The sequence below is a fragment of the Hylobates moloch genome, unplaced genomic scaffold, assembly GCF_009828535.3.
Source record: "Hylobates moloch isolate HMO894 unplaced genomic scaffold, HMol_V3 SCAFFOLD_12, whole genome shotgun sequence".
Lineage (NCBI taxonomy): Eukaryota > Metazoa > Chordata > Mammalia > Primates > Hylobatidae > Hylobates > Hylobates moloch.
The window spans coordinates 49,570,804-49,591,342 of NW_026652287.1; the positions used below are offsets into that span (position 1 = coordinate 49,570,804).

The window sequence follows — 20,539 nt, forward strand, 5'->3', positions numbered from 1 at the left end:
GAGAGCCGGGAGAGGGGACAGAGGCCTCCTGCCCGCCCCACCAACCTGGGCCCCTTACCTGTTCCTGGGCCTGTCATGGGACGGGGGGCTGTAGAAGGCCTCCACTGCAGCCAGCAGCCTCTCGCTGGGCGGCATGGGGGGCGGGAGGCGGATGTCTTTAGGGTCCAAAGGCTTGTACTCGTGATCTTCCAGCTGCAGCAGAGAACCCAGCTGTCACCTTGCCTGGGCAGAACCCTCTCAGGCCCACCCAGGGTCTGCAGGGAGTGGGGTCAGGGCAGGGCCCAGGTTCAGTGTCAAGGGTACCCTGGGCACCAGAGCTCCTCATGCTTCCCTCTTGGGGAACCCACTCTCTTGCAGGACCTCAGCCACACCAACCGTGGTGGGTCACAGCTGCTCTAAGGCTGATGACAATCACAGGGTTCTCTCTTCAGAAAATCACCCACAGGGGACATGGTCTCCAAACTCGGGTGACATGAACACCCCCTGGTTTATTCACAGACATGCAGCGGGCCCCTCACGTCACCCTTTGCTCGCAATGCCTACCCTGGGCCCCTCCCTCAGAACAGCCTCAGCCTCAGCCCCAGCCCCGGAGCCCGCTGCTGGCCTGTCTCCTCCTTCTGCTCTGTCTCTGTCCTCCTGTTGAGGCCCTGCCCTGCCCTGCCTGGCTTGCCGGGGCCCCTGCCCACAGCTCTCCCTGCTGCCCATGGCTCCATGAAGTCTGCCTGGACTTCAGGTGGATGTGTCTGAGGGGGGATGGGAAGTGGCAGTGGTCAGCATGCCCTTGGAGCCCCCCAGCCCCCCCTTTTTTTTTGAGACGGAGTCTTGCTCTCGCCCAGGCTGGAGTGCAGTGGCGTGATCTCGGCTCAGTGCAAGCTCCGCCTCCCAGATTCACGCCATTCTCCTGCTTCAGCCTCCCGAGTAGCTGGGACTACAGGTGCCCATCACCACGCCTGGCTAATTTTTTGTATTTTTTAGTAGAGATGGGGTTTCACCGTGTTAGCCAGGATGGTCTCGATCTCCTGACCTCGTGATCCACCCGCCTCGGCCTCCCAAAGTGCTGGGATTACAGGCGTGAGCCACCACGCCCGGCCAGACCTGGCCCCTTCTTGCCTCACCTCTTGTCCTATGCTCCGGCCACCCCACAGTGGTATCAGCTGCTGCCAGCCCTGCCCGGCTCCTCCAGGGCCACCCCCCTCCCTCTGTGCTTGGCAGGCACAGCTCACAGGTGCTCCTTCTAAGACATTCCCTCCATCAGCAGCCCTGGGACAAGGTGCTTCTGAGGGCCTGGACCAAAAAGGACGAAGGGAGGACTCGAGCCTCATAGCCCAGCTGGCCCCACATGGCTGAAGCTCCCTGCGGCGGGAGGGATAGGAGGGGCAGGGCAGACATGGCGTCGCTTACGGCCACACCGTGCAACTCCGGTTTGGACACCTCCCACTGACGGATCAGGGTCCCTAGGGAATGGGAGATGAGGAAGGGGAGCCCCGGGAGGCACCCGGTCCCGTGTGTTCACTTTTCACGAGGAGAAACGGGGGCCAGTGTGGTAAGCATGCTCAGCTTGGAGCCCGCCGTGGGGCATTACCTTCACAAGGGGCGCCATCAGCCCAGCAGGGAGATCGAAGTAGGGCACGTTGGGGACCAGGCTGGGGTCATCGTGGTTGATGTGGGGCGGGCCCTGTCGCCGCATGTGCGGGGGCTGCCCGTTGAAGCCGTGGGGGGGAGGGCCGAAGTCGGGGTGCTGGGGTCCAGCCCAGGGCGGGTGCTCGTTGATGCCAGGATGAGGCATGCGGTGGCCAGGGTGGTGGTGAGGAGGCCCCATTTCTGCAAAACAGAGACTTGCCTCAGGACCACAGGCCAGTCAGGATCTCCCAGGTGACAAGTGCTGGAGGGAAGGGGCTCAGTGAAGGGCCAGGAGGCCAACCCCTCCTGGGAGCCTGCCCAACACCTTCTCTCACTGCTTAAGACCAGGCAGCGAAGCACAGAGGAGCCAGGCTCCGAGGGGCCTGTCCCGCATCCATAGGCACAGCCGAGGGAGCTTGAGGCTGACAGAAGAAAACCACAAAACCCCAAAACTGCAATGTGAGGGCTAAGTTGTGACCCTCCGAATCCATACGCTGAAGTCCCAGCCCCCAGTAGCTCAGGATGGAACTGTATTTGGAGACAGGGCCTTTAAAGACACAAATGAGTTAAAATAAAGCCATGGTGGCCCTAATCCAATGTGACTGTTGCCATTACAATAAGAGATTAGGACACAGACACGTAGAGAGAAGACGGTCACCTGTGAGCCAAGGAGACAGGCCTCCGAGACACTAACCCGAACCCGCCACACTTCCACCTTGGACCTCCAGCCCCCAGATCCTTAAGACGATACATTCCAGCTGTTGAAGCCGTCCAGGCTGCAGGACTTTTATCATGTCAGCCCAAGCCAAAAAGTAAAAGCAATAAATGTGCCAAGCGGTCTCCAAGATGCATTTATAATCAGAAATGTATTTAAAGAGAGAAGGCCGGGCACGGTGGCTCACGCCTGTAATCTCAGCACTTTGGGAGGCCAAGATGGGTGGATCACTTGAGGCCCAGAGTTTAAGACCAGCCTGGCCAACATGGCGAAACCCCATCTACTAAAAATACAAAAATTAGCTGGGCATAGTGACTGGTGCCTGTAATCCCAGCTACTGAGGAGGCCAAGGTGGGAGAATCACTTGAACCCAAGAGGAGGCTGCAGTGAGCCGAGACTGTGCCACTGCACTCCAGCCTGGGCGACAGTGAGGCTCAGTCTCAAAAAAACAAACAACAACAACAACAAAAAGCCAAGTGAGGTGGCTCACACATGTAATCCCAGCACTTTGGGAGGCCGAGGCGGGCGGATCACCTGAGGTCAGGAGCTCGAGACCAGCCTGGGCAACATGGTGAAACCCTGTCTCTACTAAAGATACAAAAAATTAGCCAGGCGTAGTGGCGCACACCTGTAATCCCAGCTACTCGGGAGGCTGAGGCAGGAGAATCACCTGATTCCGGGAGGCGGAGGTTGCAGTGAGCTGAGATTGCGCCATTGCACTCCAGCCTGGGCAACAGGGTGAGACTGTGTCTCAAAAAAAAAAAAAAAAAGTACTAAAAGATTAGAAATAATAAAATCAATAACAAAGATACTGGGCATGGTGGCTCACATCTGTAGACCCAGCTACTCTAGAGGCTGAGGGGGGATGATTGCTTGAGCCCAGGAGTTTGAGAGTAGCCTGGCCAACATAGCAAGACCCCATCTCTATTTAAAATAAAATAACAAAATTTTTTTAAAAAAGAAAACTAGTTTTTTGTTTTTTTTTGAGACAGAGTCTGTCGCCCAGGGTGGAGTACAGTGATGCGATCACAGCTTACCACAACCTCAGCCTTCTAAGCAGCTAGGACCATAGGCACCCAACACCACACCAAGTATTGATTTTTTAAACGAACTAATACAACGGGAAAACTGATGCAAAAAGCAAGCAGCAGCAGTAAAAAAAACGAGGCCCCGCCCTGCCCTCGCCACGCCCACCCACGGCAGGAACCTTTCCCTACTGGATCTGCCTCATCTGCGGCCAACCGGGCCTAATCAGGGCGGCAAAGCTGAGTCTGTGCCCCCACTTCCTGAGAACCCAGGCTGGGCTCCTCGGACGTCCCATGACCCTGTGCCTGTCACTGTGCACTCGGGAGCACGCCAGGACCACAAGCAGCGCCACCAGCCTGCTCGGCAGGCGAGCCATGGGTGCCTCCCCCAGGCCCTACCCAGGCGCCCGTACACTCACCGGCAGGGAAGTCCCCCTGGGGGTAGTCGAAGCGGTGGGGATAGGGCGGCCGCTCGAAGGGGTGCCGTGGCGGGAAGTCGTCCTGCATGAAGCGGGGCGGGAAGCGGTTGAAGTTGTGGGGGTGCGGAGGCTGGTTGAACTGCGGGTGCTGCTGATGGGGCGGGAAGGGCCCCCGGAAGTGTGGGGGCCGCTGCATGCGGAAGGGCGGCTCGCGCTGGCCCCCACCCCAGGGTGGCTGCTCGTGTTGGCTGTTCCAGGGGCCCTCGAACTGGTTGTTCCAGGCGGGGTCAGGCTGGTTGTTCCAGGGTGCGTCGCGCTGGCCGTTCCAGCCGGGGTCACCGCGCTGCTCGCCCCACATGCCCTCGTGGCTGTTGTTCCAGGGGGGGCAGTGGGGTGGGCCGCCCTGGTGGTGCGGGTAGGGTGGCTGCTCTGGCGGCTGCAAGGGAAGGGACAGGTGTGAGCCCTGCGCGGTCTGGGCCCCAGCGCTTGGCAGCATCACAGCGCTGGCTCAGACCATGGAGGCGCTGCCCTGGCCACATTGGGGCGCCTCCTACGCTGACGCCTACGGGGATGCTGGGCACCTGCTCTCAGCCCCGACCACATGCTGCTGCAAAATGACCAGACCCCCAACCACTGCACCCACATCTCAGTCCCGGGGCTGTTTCTCCCACTGGGGCGCGCTGCACCCGCACACAGGCTGCACAGGCCATGAGGTGCTCCCCGCTACCACTGCCAGACAAATGCCAGCTCCCTCGTCCCTCAGGGGCATAGTGCAGAGGCACAGACGGTATCGCTTTTCAGAGCACCCCAGTCACCCACGGGGCAGGGCTCACTCTGACACCCCCTGCCCTGCCTCACTCTTCCTCTCCCCAAAAGCCGTCTGCTGGGCAGATACACTGCGGCACACACATCCTTGTCTTGGGGTCTGCTTCTGGGGACCCTCAAACCAAGCCAGCATCTTCCTGTAGACTGAAGACGGGAGGTTCTTCCCTCACCAGCTTCTGTTCTGGAGACTTAAAGCCAGGAGGGCAAACTCCAGCTTGGGCAGGAGACGGGAGGAGCGCAGAGGCCAATGAGAAGGCCGGTGTCTAGGGTCACGGCTGGGTAACTGCGCTGACCCCTACTAAGGGGAGGCTGGCCCAGGCCGCCACATTCTCCAGGCTTCCAAGAGAAGCCGGAGAGCCAGATGTTAAATATCAGGAACTACTTGTTTTTCTTTTTCTTAATTTGAGACAGTCTCGCTCTGTTGCCCAGGCTGGAGTACAGTGGCGCGATCTTGGCTCACTGCAACTTCCACATCCCGCGTTCAGGTGATTCTCCTGCCTCAGCTCCTCGAGTAGCTGGGATTATAGGTGCCTGGCACCATGCCCGGCTATTTTTTTATCTTTAATAGAGGTGAGGTTTCACCATGTTGGCCAGGCTGGTCTCAAACTCCTGACCTCAAATGATCTGTCCACCTCAGCCTCCCAAACTGCCGGGATTACAGGCGTGAGCCACCACGCCCAGCCTTTTCTTTTTTAGAGACAAGGTCTCACTCTGTCACCCAGGCTAGAATGCAGTGGCATGACCATAGCTCAATGAAGCCTGAAGTCCTGGCTGAACCAATCCTCCTGCCTCAGACCGCTGTGTACCTGGGACGACAGGTGTGCACCACCATGCCAGCTTATTTTTACTCTTCGTAGAGATGGAGTCTTGCTTTGTTGCCCAGGCTGGTCCCAAACTCCTGGCCTCAGGCAATCTTCCTGCCTCGAGAAATTACTTCTAGTGTTAAGACCACACATGGCCAAGTCAAGCAGGCCAGGCTGCTGTCTCTCAGTGTGGACTGCAGGATGCACTGCTGGCCTAGCGGGCACCCTCAGTGAGGGGCGTGCCCATTGTCCTGAGCCCAACCTTCTGGTCTGCGAAAAGACTGAGCCTAGAGACACTAAGGGCCTGTTTCCATACCCACAGAACAGGGACAAGAACTGCTCCCCCAGCAGAGGGTACCTGCAAAACAGCCACCACCATCTGGCTCCCGGCCAGCACTCGGAGGTGGCAGCTGTCTTTATGGGGGTGTCCAATCTTTTGTGAGGTTCAAAAGATTTGAACCTAAATCAGCTTTGTGTCCTGAAGCTGGGGGTGGGAGGCTCAAAGCCACAACCACCAAGTCTCAGTCCAGAGCCAGTCTCCTTGCCATTCTTACACCTGTCCCTGCAGACAGGGAGTCACCTGGAAAGGCCACGCTGCAAAGCCAACCAGGCCCCATGGTCAAGGGGGAAAGTCGCGCCCGGGAAGGCCCTGGGCTGTGCCTCAGTGCTCTAAGTGGACCCAGCACGCTCCAGGGCACTTCACAGCCATGCTGTGCCAGATGAAGTGGCCCTTGCCTTGGCCCAGGGATATGTGACCCATAGCAAAGCTGCATGTGAGGCCTCCCAGGGGCAACATGCCAGACATTTCTGACATCCCCCTTTCCTTACAAAAGCACCTTCTTCTTTCCAGGATGACAAAACACTGACACTCAACTAGCTGAACCTGTTTAAGGACAGGAAACAGAACACCCTGCCATGCCTTGTGGCGTTAAACTTCCCTGCACTCGCAGGAAAATGGGGATCTAGACTACAGAGAAGCCCAAACCATCAAAGCTCGGGGAACGGACGTGAAGACCTGTCACTCGACCTGTCCCGGAGCCACAGGAAGACAGGGCTGTCACTAACCCAGCATAAGCTCTGTCACAGAATATCCCTCATTGTTCCCCAGTAAGCCACTCAATGCCCACCAACTGGCATAGGGGAGGCTACCCCATCAGGCCAAGTGTGCCCCATCTGCTCCCACCCCAGGTTCCAATCAATACCTGCTGCTGGCCCCAAGGAGCCACGGGGTGAGGCTGGTCAAACCAAGGGGGCTTGTTCGGTGGGATTTGGTCATGTGGCCCGGGGCCCCGGGGGCCAGCGGCTGCAGGATCCTGGACCCCTCCTGAGGCTTCGTACTCTGAAGAGCCAGGCATCTGGATGGGAGGCTTGCTGTCATCTAAATCCAAGTGACAGGCAGTTAGAGCAGGCCTGGCAGCAGGAGGCGCTGTCTCCTCTCCACACTACCCCAGAGCAAACCAGGCTACAGCTTTTAGTGCCCAATGGATCGCTTCAGGACCTACTAAAACCATGACTATCACTGGCCTCCAGGAAGGGGACGGGGTGAGGGGAGGTTTCGACCTTGAACATGACACACATCTGTCCTTTTCAAAGCTTTACAAGACACATGCCTCACTCCTGCCTTCTTGGTTTGCTGAAGAATTTCTATCCACACAATTTGATTAGACACCTTTCCTGTATCTAATTAAAAGGTCATTTCTCCACAATCTGTTTTCTATCCTATACAATCCTCATATTCCTGGAACAAATCTTCTTTGATCAGAATGTAATTTTAAAATCCTTTGCTAGGCCGGGCGCGGTGGCTCATGCCTATAATCCCAGCAGTTTGGGAGGCCGAGGCTGGCGGATCATGAGGTCAGGAGATTGAGATCATCCTGGCTAACACAGTGGAACCCCGTCGCTACTAAAAATACAAAAAATTAGCTGGGCGTGGTGGCGGGCGCGTGTAGTCCCAGCTACTTGGGAGGCTGAGGTAGGAGAATGGCATGAACCCGGGAGGCGGAGGTTGCAGTGAGCCGAGATCACGGCACTGTAGCCCAACCTGGGCGATAAGAGCGAGACTTCGTCTCAAAAAAACAACAACAAAAAACAAAATCCTTTGCTAGATTCTGCTAAGATTTCCTTCAGTATTTCTGTGTCTTTTTCAGAAGGGACACTAGATTGCATTTTCTGAGACAGGGTCTCATTTTGTTACCCAGGCTGGAGTGCAGTGGTGTAAATATGGCTCACTGCAGCCTCAATCTCATGGGCCCAAGTGATCCTCCCACCTCAGTCCCCAAGTAGCTGGGACAACAGGTGAGCACCATTTTTCTATTTTTAGTAGAGAGGGGGTTCCACCATGTTGCCCAGGCTAATCTCAAACTCCTGGGCTCAAGTGATCTGCCCGCCTTGGCCTCCCAAAGTGCTGGGATTACAAGCGTAAGCCACCACACCTGGCCAATTATATTTTCAGTCCGTGCATTGTCCTTCCTGCCTGATGTAATAGTTACCCTAGTCTTGGGGAATGATCTGGGTATTCTCTTCTCTGGGAACAGGAAACAGATCTTCTGCTGTTCAGGAATGGGATGGTTGGAGTTTTACTCTAAGGTCACCTGGCTTGTGCTTGTAAATGGATGAAAACCTGGGCCTAGGAGCAGGCCTGGGACAAGGGAACCAGAACTGTGTTGGAGGGTGGCAGACTGCTTTCTGACTACACTCGGTGCCCAGCCTCTGGGGGCTGTTTCCTGGGGGCAGGCTGGGCTGAGGGAGCCCCGTACCAGGCTGGGTGGTGGGCGGGATGGCAGGGGCAGGTGCTGGGGCCGGGGGTGGGGCAGGTGGCGGAGGCGTGGCCTTGACTTCAGCTTCCATCTGCGGCATCTGGAGCTGCTGCTGCTGCTGTTGCTGCTGCTGCTGCTGCTGGGCCAGGCTGGTGACGAACTCCTCGTGCTGTGTCTTGAGGGTCTGGATCTGCTGCTGGAAGGCCAGCTGCACCGGCTGGACCACCGAGGAGTACTCATTGATGAGGGTGGCCTGGGAGAGAGAAGAGCACCCGCTGCTCAGTACGCGGCTTTGGGGCTCGCTGCCTGGCGCCAGAGGACAAACGCCTGGAAAGCAGCAGAGCCTGGGGGACCTGGGGCAGGCGGACAGGGAACCGTCATGTGAAACAGCCAACACAGTCTGGGCAACCGGAGTGTGCGTTGGGATTTGGCCACAGATTTGGGGATGAGGATGTTCGTTGCAGTGTGGTTTACGATTCCCTGTTAACAGGAACAAGCAATGACAGCCGTGTCCTGGCCGCTGCGTGGCTGCTCAGCGAACACTGCCCACCAACATTCTGGGACACGCTCATGGGCTCTGCCTCCCACTCGCCATGTGGCTCTCAGCAGGAGGGGCTGCCACAGCCTAAGCCACGTCTGGGCTTCCTCACGCTTCCATCACGCTGGAACATGCCTGACCACCAGAGCAAATGGGCCATGTGCAGTGACTCCGAAAGGCCGCCTGGTTCTAGTGTGCCAGGAAAGTCAGGGAGACACACCTAAGGCCTCGGAAATGTCACCTGGGACTCTCTGGTCAACACCCACTGGCTACTCCTAGCACAGGCAGGGGACATGGGCTGTCTGGCTTCTGGGACCTGCTGGGGTGGCAGCTGCTGTCCTCACATTCCCAAACCCTCCTGGGGCACCCGCCCTAGCTCTGGGGTGAGGTGTGGGTGGACAGGGACACTCACCTGGTACTGACCAAGCCCCAGGGCCGGGCTCTGTAGCTGCTGAATGATGGAGTCATCAAAGTAGCCATTTTTCTCCCAAAGCTGCAGGAGCTGGGGGTGGGAGGGGAGAGAGGCCGGGTCAGTGGGGAGGGGGAGCCCTGCGTGTCCCGGTCTCGCCCAATCCCCGGCCCGGGGCCCACGAACCCGAGCGATCTTCTGCTGCTTGTCTTCCTCCACGGCCAGGAAGCTGGTGCAGTAGATGGGCACCACGACCTTCTGCAGGGCGGCCAGCAGCTCCCGGGCCTGCTTGCGCTGGCTGTGAGGGAGAGACTTTCCGCGCGTCAGGGCCCTGGGGCGGGACCCGGCCACGCGCCCGTTACCATCGTGGCTCCAGCCTCAGCGCCCTCTGCCTTCTCGGGAATCGGGTCCCCAACCCGGTCAGGGAGATGGATGGGCTCCCACGAGACCTGTGCTGGTGCCTGGGCTCGAGGAAGGGACGGATGGAAAAACAGCAAGCAGGGGAAGGAGAGAACGTGCCTGGGGCCGTTCTGAGCAAGGCCTTTTGGTCCAGTCCCCTAGATAGGAAATAACCTTCCCTCCTTCCCTCTTGGGTGGCACTGAGGATGAAGGGACATGGGCCCTCGGGAGCCCCTGCCTGTGTGCGATGGGCGGGATGGGACTGCTGCGGAGTGGGGGTCTTGTCTTCGTCACTTGCTAGGCACAAGGAAACCTCGGCCCAGGCCAGGCCTCTTGGGAGGAGGAGGGAGGGTGCCCAGTCCCTCAGGCACCTAAGATGCTTTAGAAGAGTGACTGGATGCCCAGCGGGGGGAGGCGCTGGGCCCATGTCCTCTCAGGACCGCTGTGCAGTGCTGCACAGGACACTGTGCCTACCTGGCCTGGGAGGCCCCTGCAGCTGCGCAGGGAGATGGCTGCCCCCGGGGAGGGACGCGGGACAGGAGGGGAGCAGCTGGAAGCCCCTCAGCCCCCAGCTTGCCGCAGGGAGCTCAGGGGAGCAAGGGCCTGGGCCGGGTGAGCAGCACTTGGCTTCGGACAGAGTGGAGCTAGAGAGGCACGTGGCTGGAGAATGCGGGAAACTATGCATCCGTGCAAGGTGCCCCTGACTCAGAGGCAGGGAGAAGAGGAGGCACGAGGAGGAGCAGAAGGGCAGAGGTGGTGCCGAGCCGTAGCTCACTTCCCAGCAGGAGAGAAACAGGCACTGAGGTGGGGAGGGAAGAGGGACTCAGGCAGTGCTGCATGTGGTAGATAGGGCGAGATGGGTGCTGGCAGACTGGCCCAGTGTAGAGGCACACAAGGCACCCGGCCAGGACTGCTGCCCGCTAGGCTCAGTAGCAATGCCTGTCTCCTCCTCCAAGTGTGGGCCTTTGGCCTGGGGTTCTATTGTTTTGTTCTTTTTCTAATTTTTGTGAGAAGAGCCCCGGTGACCCTGTAGAAGGAAATACCCGCCCAACCTTGGGGAGGGTGGAGACAGCAACAGTGGGAAGGGTGAGGGCTGGGTGGGGATAGAGGGTGGGCAGAGGTGGCTCTGTTGAAGCCTGAGAGATGGGTCAGGGCTGGAGAAGGGGACCCCAAAGGAGGGTCCTGATGGCTGAGCAAAGTCAGGTGACTGTGTGTGTGTGTGTGTGTGTGTGTGCGTGCAAATCAGTGACGAGGGCAAGAGAAAGACACAGAAGCCAAGGAGGCTGTGGCCGAGAAGGCAACAAGGAAACGCCAAGAGAGCAAGGGGCACAGGGAACAGTGGCCCCCAGAAGACAGCAATGTGACAGGTGCGGCTGGGGTCTAGGGGAGAGGACAGGGCATGCAGTGAAGGTGCATGGGACACCTAGACCCCGCAGTCCTGCAGACAGAAGCCTGATGGCTCACAGAGACCCCTCCGACCCGGGATCCCTGGACAAGTGCCCCCTAGTCTCAGGACAGGCCAAGCCAAGCTGATTGGAGCAAGCGGCCGCCCAGGAGGGGTTGAGGAGAAGGAGCGTGAGGAAGTGGCGCTCTGGGCACGGGGCGGTGGCGCTCACCAGTGGTGCAGCACGTCGTTGATCAGGTAGATGAGGTGCAGCCGCAGCTCGAAGTGCGCCCCGTCAGCTGTGATGCGGTTCCGGAGGTGGCCGGCCATCAGCTCACAGTGCGGCGGGGACTTGGCATTGCTGAACATCCAGTTCTTCCCGGCCTGCAACAACCGAGCCGATGATGAGTGAGCAGGGCCGTGGCTCCCCCAGGCACCCACTGCATCCCTGAGAGCGTGTCACCATCAGCCCAGGGAAGGACACACCATAAGGGTGGGGGGCACAGGGTCCCACAGCCTCAGGAGGGTGCTCAAGGTGGGAGGGAAAGGCACCCATCGTAACAGCCCTTAGCCCAGACTGGCTGCGGCAGGCCCTGCCTCAGGGCGGGACCAGGGGGAAGCTGGGCTCTGGGAAGCGCCGGCCCCTCACCGAGATGGCGTCCTTGGTGCACGTGTCGATGATGGGCTGCAGCAGGTTGTCAAACTCGTTCATGTCTAGCTGGGTCTCCTCCAGAAGCTTCTGCATCTGCTGCTCCACCGCGTGGGCCACGGCCGCTGTCACTTGCTCCTGCGGGGGGGTCAGTGGGGCCGAGAGCACATGAGGAGGGACCTGCAGCCCGAGCCCTCCGGCCTGGCTCAGCAGGGGTGGGGTGGGGACATGGTGGCGATGCCCGGACTCTGGGCTGCTCTGGCCATCAGCTCCCTTGCTTGTCCCCAGCACAAGGAGATTCTGTCTGTCATGCCTGCCGTGAATCTGTGACAATCCCTCCCGGAGTGGGCAGGGCACTGACAGCACATACCAGGAGACAACACCTGCCCTCCAGGTAACCAAGGAAAACACTGCAGCCCAGAGGAACAAACAACCTCTGCAAACCAACTCAACAAAAAACAAAGGCGGGGCGCGGTGGCTCATGCCTGTAATCCCAGCATTTTGGGAGGCTGAGGCGGGAGGATCGCTTGAGCCGAGGAGCTCCAGACCACCTGGGCAACATAGCGAGACCTCATCTCTACAAAAAATAAAATATAAATCAGTTGAGCATGGTAGTGTGTGCCTGTGTTCCCAACTACTTGGAAGGCTGAGGCGGAAGGATCGCTGGAACCCAGGAGTTCAAAGTTACAGTAAGCTGCGACTGTACCACTGCACTCCAGCCTGAGTGACAGAGCAAGACTTTGTCTCTAACAACAACAACAAAACAACAAAAAAGAAAAAAAAAAAGAAAAATGAGGGATGGCGTGAACAGGCAGTAGAGGAAGAGGACACACCCACGGCCTCTAGTGAAGCAAGAAGGGGACAATCTCATTCCTCAAGAGGAAACACAGGTTAAAGTGCGACTGGTAAAAACAGAGCTGCCATGGGGACCAGCGGTCAGTTACGGCTGGTCGAGGCAGGCCTCCCACTCCATGATGAACAGAAGCAAGCTGAGGTTGAGCATTCTGGAACTTTCCTTTTTTTTTTTTGAGATGGAATCTCACTCTGTCGCCCAGGCTGGAGTGCAATGGCATGATCTCGGCTCACTGCAAACTCTGCTTCCCAGGTTCAAGCAATTCTCCTGCCTCAGTCTCCCAAGTAGCTGGGACTACAGACACCTGTCACCGCACCCAACTAATTTTTGTATTTTTTATTAGAGACGGGGTTTCACCATATTGGCCAGGCTGGTCTCAAACTCATGACCCTGTGATCCGCCTGCCTTGGCCTCCCAGAGTGCTGGGATTACAGGCTGAGCCCACTGCTCCCAGCTGGAACTTTCTGAGAGCAATATGACAGTGTGATTTTATGCCCTGAACCTAGTACTAAGCATAGGGCTGGTGTTTTGGAGGTTTGGTATTCTATTCCTCTCGTTTTTCTGGCAATGCACCTGTAGTCTTTTATTTATTTATTTTTTCCGAGTCTGAGTCTTGCTCTGTCACCCAGGCTGGAGTGCAGTGGTGTGATCTTGGCTCATGCAACCTTTTCCTCCCGGGTTCAAGCAATTCTCCTGCCTCAGCCTTCCAAGTAGCTGGGATTACAGGCGTGCACCACCACGCCCAGCTAATTTTTGTATTTTTCGTAGACACAGGGTTTCATCATGTTGGCCAGGCTAGCCTCGAGCTCCTGACCTCATGATCCGCCGTCTCAGCCTCCCAAAGTGCTGGGATTACAGGTGTGAGCCACCACGCCCAGTCAATGCACCTTTATTCCATTTGGCAAACGTTATCAAACTGTTGGACCAGGAAGGACAAAAGGGTCCTTCTGGCCAAGTGGATCACCTGAGATCAGGAGTTTGAGACCAGCCTGGCCAACCTGGTGAAACCCCATCTCTACTAAAAATACAAAAATTAGCTGGGTGTGGTGATGCATGCCTGTAATCCCAGCTACTCCAGAGGCTGAGGCAGGAGAATCGTTTGAACTCGGGAGGCGGGGGCTGCAGTGAGCCGAGATCGCGCCACTGCACTCCAACCTGGGTGACAGAACAAGACTCAAAAAAAAAAAAAAAAGGGGGGGGTCCTTCCCCAACCAACAGCTCCAGGTGACCTAGCTACTGTGTGGTGGGGCCAATGGTAGGCACCAGAGGCTGTCTGGCCACAGCTGTTAGGGAGCTTCAAGGTTCACACGTGCCCCAGTCCCACTAGGGGAGTCCACCCCAGGGTGATGGGTGCACACATGTCCAGTGGCTTCACTGAGATAAGAAGCAGCCTCCGTGTCTGGCATCAGGGCTGCAGGTGACAGTGGCTGACATGCACCAAGCCCTGGGTGGCAGGGCAGGCCCTGTCCTCACTGACACCTGTTATTCATTCTGATGAGCAGACGCAAAAACAGAGGCACAGGGGAGCTGCTGGTGTCTGGCTGAGGAGGGGGCGGGCCCGTACCTGTCTGAGTGCCAGCAAGTGCTGCTCCTGCTGCTGGAGGTTCCATTGGCTCTGCTGGATGAGCTCGTCCATGGATGGCGCACCCTGGGCCGGCGGGATGGGGGCGGCGGGGGCCAGTGGGGGCTGTGGAAGGGGCGGCATGGCAGCGGCTGGCTCCAGCTCTGGGGTCTGCTGCTTGCAGATGACTGGAGGGAGAGGAGGGGTGCCCCGTGAGAATGCAGATGGGGATCTAGGTGTCCCCTTGGCCACCTCTCAGCCACAGGGGCCTCCCCTTCCCCAGGGACTCACCATCCACGAGGGCCTGTTCACAGCCTCGTGCCCACACAGACCAGCTCCTCCTACTCTCGGGCCCTGCCCTCCCTCTCACAGGATCCCAGCTTCATCCTTCCATCTTCGGGCTGTCCCCTCCTCAGAGAACCTAGGAAGTCCCCTGGCCACTCTCTTGCCAGCACCATCCAGTCCTTGCACAGTGTCCTTCCGGTACAAGCTAAGCTTGAGCCTGCCCACCTCCTCACCCACCTAGGCCCCACCTGATGCAGAACCCAGGCCTCGGCACCTCTCATCCCCCGACCTCCTCAGCCACTTGCTGACCTCTGCCACTTAAGCTACCCATTGACTGTTAAGATGTCACAGCCACCGGGCCTCTGCACATCTGGCCAGAAAGGCACGAAGCCGCACCCCCGAGCGCACACGGCGGCCTCCCCTACACTTGCCTTGTCCTTCTACTGACTCTCCTTACTTCTCCAGCCCTTGGGGACAGAGACCCCTCTGCATTCAGGGGTGCATACGGTTTGAGGCAGCAGTGAGACACCCATTCTGCCAGCAGAAGCCTGGGTCAGGGTGGGCGCAGGTCCCAACTCTGGCCAGATGGGGCGGGTGGTGAGGTCTCTGAGGAAGGGACCCTGCTCATAAGGAGGCCCTGGACAAGATGACCCACCTCTCTCTCCGTCTTGGGGTCACCTGGTCTAAATGGAACCATGTACCCCTGGAGCCCTCCAGAGCCCCACTCCAAGGGGACCAGGACAAAGCCAAAGATAAGGGGTGTGGGGTGTCGGGTGGAAGGTGTCGCCCCTCACTGAGCGCTCAAGTCAAGTCTTGGGGCTGACTGTGCCTTCCAGTTTGTGCACCCAAAGACACTCTACAGGATGACCCCTAACTTCTGCACCGAATCCCACCCCTCCTACCGTCCGAGGGACACTGCTTATTGATATTTCTTCTCTCTCTCTCTCTTATTTCTCCAACTCCTCCCTCTTTACCCACTCCTCCCCAGCAGTATCTAAACACATCGGGCTGGGCATGATGGCTCACGCCTATAATCCCAGCACTTTGAGAGGATCCATCTCAGGGTGGATCACCTGAGGTCAGGAGTTCGAGACCAGCCTGGCCAACATGGCCCTGCCTCTACTGAAAATGCAAAAAATTAGTCGGGTGTGGTGGTGGGCACCTGTAATCTCAGCTACTTGAGAGGCTGAGGCAGGAGAATTGCTTGAGCCCGCAAGATGGAGGTTGCAGTGAGCCGAGATGGTGCCACTGCACTCCAGCGTGGGTGACAGAGTGAGACTCTGTCTCAAAAAAAAAAAAAAAAAAAAAAAAAGTAAATAAACACATCAGAATATTCTGGGTTGCAAACCTCTCCCTTCACCCCATGATCCCTCTCTAAACGATTTCTCAGCCAAGACTCACTCCAGATCTTCACCTCCCCTTTATCTCAGCCTGGTGCCTGTGTGCCACTCCCTGAGGCCACCCCTTCCCCCAGGCAGCTGAGGCACCCTCACTCAACTCAGCCCCACGGGCCTGTCGCAGGTGCTTGCCTCCCTTGGCCTCCATGTGTCTGCCCCCTCAGTCCCTTTCTCCCCCTTTACCAACCCCTCTCCCGTCGGACCCTCAGATGCTGGGGTGCACAGCCTGTGTTCTGAGCCTTGTCCTCCGCTCTATGCAACCCCCGGGGAACATGAGCTATCCATTCTTGCGGCTGCGATTGTCAGCTGCACAGTGTGATTCCTAAATCCATCATCTCCATTCTGGATTCCCTGAGCTTTGGCCCTGACCACCAACTGCATGGCCCTCTGAGTTTCCAAGGGGCCTGTGTTTCCTCTCACACCCTACACTGATATCCGCACCATGGCTGGCACCACCATGTGCCCAGAAACCCAGGCCAGAAGGCGCATGTGCCTCCCACTGATGAGCCACATAGTGTCAAGGCAGCCTCCTAGACATCACTCCCATCAGTCTGTGTCCCCACTGTCACCACCATGGATCCACTGTCACCTGTGTCACCCCGGAACCTGTCTTCCTGCATCAGGTCCCACCCCTCTACCTCTTTTCGACATGGCAGTCATGGTATTGCCACTTAAGGAGTGGGCTACCCAGGGGTGACAGACAGTTATGGAACCAGAAAGTGAGCATTTCAAAACCTTTCTAGCCACGTGATGGTTCACGGTCCACATTGTTACTGTGCTTTGCAAAAGTTTTGCAAAGCAAAACAGGTTAGAAACTTAAAAAAACAAAAACCAAAATGGTTCTTCACCAGAGTTCGTGAAGCTCCATTCTAGAACAGTTGAGGCCCAGGCTTTAAGGAGTGGGGTGCAGAACTGGCTGTACTGTGGCTAACCCAGCTTCAGAACACAGACCAAAACCTTCCACGAGTCTCTCCCACGCTTCCAGGATACACTCCTCACTCCTCCCCAAGCCAGGCCCCCGACTCCTCCCCAAGCCAGGCCCCCAACTCTGCATCCCCACCTCTGGCCACTCCAAGAACCCCTCCTACTCTGGGCTTCAGCCACCCTAAGCTCCGGGTCCCCCATTCCCTCCAAGCGCTCCTTCCTCTGCCTGGAACACTTTTCTCCCCTTGTTTTCACCTGGCCAACACCAACACATCCTTTAGATCTAGCCAATATATCATCACCCACAGAAAGCACTTCTTTTTTTTTTTTTTTTTGAGACGGAGTCTCGCTCTGTTGCCCAGGCTGGAGTGCAGTGGCGCAATCTCGGCTCTGCAAGCTCCGCCTCCCGGGTTCACGCCATTCTCCTGCCTCAGCCTCTCCGAGTAGCTGGACCCCGGCTAATTTTTTTTTGTTTTTTTTTTTTAGTAGAGACAGGGTTTCATCATGGTCTCGATCTCTGACCCTGATCCCCCCTCTTACAGGCGTGAGCCACCGCGCCCGGCCAGAAAGCACTTCTTGGCTGGGCGCGATGGCTCATGCCTGTAATCCCAGCACTTTGGGAGGCCAAGGTGGGTGGATCATGAGGTCAAGAGATCGAGACCATCCTGGCCTGGTGAAACCACGTCTCTACTAAAAATACAAAAATTAGCTGGGTGTGGTGGCGCACGCCTGTAGTCCCAGCTACTTGGGAGGCTGAGGCAGAAGAATCGCTTGAATCCGGGAGGCAGAGGTTGCAGTGAGCCGAGATCGTGCCATTGTACTCCAGCCTGGCGACAGAGCAAGACTCCATCTCCAAAAAAAAAAAAAGAAAGCACTTCTTGGCTTCAATCTTCCTGGGCTATAAGCATAAGCACCCTCTCCTTCCCCATAATGGCACCAGCTTCCAAGTGGCCCCCCCAGAAAGGGAAAGCAGCCCTCAGCTCAGTCACCCAAGTCAAAGTACGGTCTGAGGTGTCTTCCTCCCCTGCTCACTACACCATCAGGTCGTCAATATCCAACTGGTGCCCAAGTTCATGGATTCTACCTTCACCCCACCTGCCCCCCACACTCCCTCCCTCAGGCTCAACCCACTGACTTAATTCAGACCCCACCATCTCTCACCTGAGCAACTGCCCTGTTCGCTCCCCTGCAGGCCTCACTGCTCCCCAGGCGGGTCCCTCTACCTTGTCCTACACCACCGGCCACACACCCCAAGCCACTCTCTCCCTTGTTTAAAACTCTTGTGGCTTCTCGCTGCCTTTAGAAACGGTTTTAAACTTGGTGTGCTGGGGCTAAGGAAGGATCGCTCTAGAAACACATAAGCACATACAATATTTTGCTTACGATTTCAGGCAGCTGATCTCTCCCTGCCCACCCCGCCCCCGCATCTCGAACCTAAATAGGCATCAGAAAAACCCGTGGATTGAGTGAGAAAACCCAAACTTTTCCCCTGGCAGTTAACACTCCAGATCAAACTCCTCTCTCATACAAGCACGTTCTTTTCTTAAATAGATTCTCCACTATGTTGCCTAGGCTGGAGTGCAGTGGCTATGTACAGGCGCGAGGCCACTACTCATCAGCACGGGAGTTTCGACCTGCTCCATTTCTGACCTGGGCCAGTTCACCACCCCTTAGACAGTCTAGTGGTCCCCAGCTCCCAGGGGGTCACCATATTGACGTTGAACTTAGTGCAACCACTCAATCGACATAGCGCACTACAGCCCTAAACTCCCGGGCTCAAGCAACCCTCCAGCCTCAGCCTCCTGAGTAGCTGGGGGTACAGTGTGTGCCACTGTGCCTGGCAATACACACACCAACTCTCTCTTTCTCTGTCTCTTGTTCAAGAAACTGCACCTTTGCAATGTTCTACTCTCTCAGCCTTTCAAGTTTTTTTTTTGTTTTTTGTTAGATGGAGTCTCGCTCTGTCTCCCAGGCTGGAGTGCAGTGGCATGATCTTGGCTCACTGCAACCTCCACCTCCCAGGTTCAAGCGATTCTCCTGCCTCAGCCTCCTGAATAGCTGGGACTAAAGGTGCCCACCACCATGCCTGGCTAATTTTTTTGTATTTTTAGTAGAGATGGGGTTTCACCATGTTGGCCAGGCTGGTCTCGAACTCCTGACCTCAAGTGATCCACTCGACTCAGCCTCCTAAAGTTCTGGGATTACAGGCACAAGCCACTGGGCCTGGCGTCCTTTCAAGCTTTTGTTTTTTTTTTTTAGATGGAGTCTCATTCTGTCACCCAGGCTGGAGTGCAATGGTGTGGTCTCGGCTCAATGCAACCTCCACCTCCCAGGTTCAAGCGATTCTTCTGCCTCAGCCTCTCCAGTAGCTGGGACTACAGGCGTGTGCCACCACACCTAATTTTTGTAACTTTAGTAGTGATAGGCTTTCATTATGTTAGCCAGGCTGTTCTCAGACTCCTAACCTCAAGTGATCTGCCCGCCTTGGGCTCCCAAAGTGCTGGGATTACAGTATGAGCCACTGCAACAGGCCTCCTTTCAAGCTGTTTAATCGAACACCAACTGTGTGTTATGTATTAAGGTACAATGACCTTGTACCTTAATACAAGGCGAGCATGTAGTCCCCTGAACTACACGTTCGCCAAGGCCAAACAGACCTTGTTTGGGTCACGTTACCTTAATACATAACACACAGTTGGTGTTCGATTAAACAGGGGACAACCACCTCTCAATGTCTATCTACCTGGCAAACTCCTAGTTATTCATTTAAACAATCTAGAGACGGGGTTGGGTACTGAACGTGACAGATGTGATACCTGCCCTGAGCAGCCGCACCACCTGGTGACTATCCATTATTCAAAGGCCACCTCTGCTTCCTAACCTTAAACTTCTTGAGAGCAAGACTGGAATCCTGTTGCCCCACTGAACAAACACTGATAAACACTTGCCAATAACTAAAACTCAGAGGGATAGTTCTTTTTGATTTGTGCTGCAGGCATCTGAAATGCACAAAACCTTGCTAGACCCACAGGGAGACGGCAAAGGGGGCTGGACAGTGCCTGTCCCATGGGCTCCCATCCGGCCTCTATCACTTCCTCCCTAGAAAACACTAAAACAATCACGCTACTCCTACTAAAACAATCCGTCATCAGTCTGCAAAACAACAGCAAGATCCCTGATCCAGAGCCCAGGAGGAGGATCGAAAACCTCGTTGCTCTCCATTACAGTGGCACCCAGCAGCCGCTCTGTGCAGGGCCGTGGGAACAGCGGAAGAGGGATCGTGTGGACCGAGCTGCTCCACTTCAGAGAGTAAAAGACCCGAAAAAAAGAGGTTTGTGGCAGAGCCCGGACTGGAATCCGAGAAAGGAAGCGCTCGATGGGGCGGCCTGAGTGCCGGAGGGGGACTCACGCTGCTGCTGCTCCAGTGCCAGCTTGCACTTGTAGTAACTGTAGAATTCGCCTCCGAAAAGAAACGAGAATTTGGGGTTGTCCTTCTGCTTCTCCATAGTCATCTTCTCAAACTCGGGCCCATTGCGAGCCACGAACTGGGCGAGCTTGTCGATGACATTTCGAAGCTCCTGGTCTGGAGAACGGAGAAAAGGCCATGCGGGGCGTCAACGAGGACCGCCCAAAGCCGGGGGACTCGGCGCCCCAGCCCCTGTCCGCCTTGCCGGGGACCCCAAGGGGGTGGGCCCCGAAGAGGCTGCCCTTGTACGGGTCCCGATAGGGGCCACACGCTCGCCGGGAGTGCGGGGACCCACGGGAGAGGCCGCAGGCGAAGCCGCGAGGCCGAGCCCCGCCCCCTCCCAGGCCCGGGGACTCTGGGAGGCGGGGCCGGCCAACAAGAGGTTCCGGGGAGAGAGAAACGGTCTCTCGGCCGGTTTGGGTCTCACCATCGGGGGGCAGCGGCATCTCCATGGCTCCGGCCGCGGGGAACGTCCTCCGGCGCCACACGATCGACCACCAGCGCCGTCTGC

General features: G+C 57.0%; 1 protein-coding gene across 2 annotated transcripts in view; it reads right to left on the reverse strand.

Moving 5' to 3' along the window:
• The window catches only part of CHERP (calcium homeostasis endoplasmic reticulum protein), a 24,107-nt gene extending 3,568 nt beyond the window's left edge, over nucleotides 1–20,539 (reverse strand). The window contains exons 1-12 of one of the 2 annotated variants that reach the window (XM_032170039.2): nucleotides 20,456–20,539; nucleotides 19,972–20,145; nucleotides 13,960–14,144; nucleotides 11,543–11,680; nucleotides 11,126–11,277; nucleotides 9,297–9,408; nucleotides 9,114–9,203; nucleotides 8,164–8,416; nucleotides 6,610–6,785; nucleotides 3,780–4,215; nucleotides 1,583–1,821; nucleotides 59–192 (exon numbers count right to left, since the gene is read on the reverse strand). In XM_032170039.2, coding sequence (XP_032025930.1) covers nucleotides 59–192; nucleotides 1,583–1,821; nucleotides 3,780–4,215; nucleotides 6,610–6,785; nucleotides 8,164–8,416; nucleotides 9,114–9,203; nucleotides 9,297–9,408; nucleotides 11,126–11,277; nucleotides 11,543–11,680; nucleotides 13,960–14,144; nucleotides 19,972–20,145; nucleotides 20,456–20,480 — 2,114 coding nt within the window. In that variant the 5' untranslated portion in view covers nucleotides 20,481–20,539. Of the gene's footprint in view, nucleotides 1–58; nucleotides 193–1,582; nucleotides 1,822–3,779; nucleotides 4,216–6,609; nucleotides 6,786–8,163; nucleotides 8,417–9,113; nucleotides 9,204–9,296; nucleotides 9,442–11,125; nucleotides 11,278–11,542; nucleotides 11,681–13,959; nucleotides 14,145–19,971; nucleotides 20,146–20,455 lie in introns of both variants that reach the window. The other variant, XM_032170038.2, reaches the window with a different exon arrangement.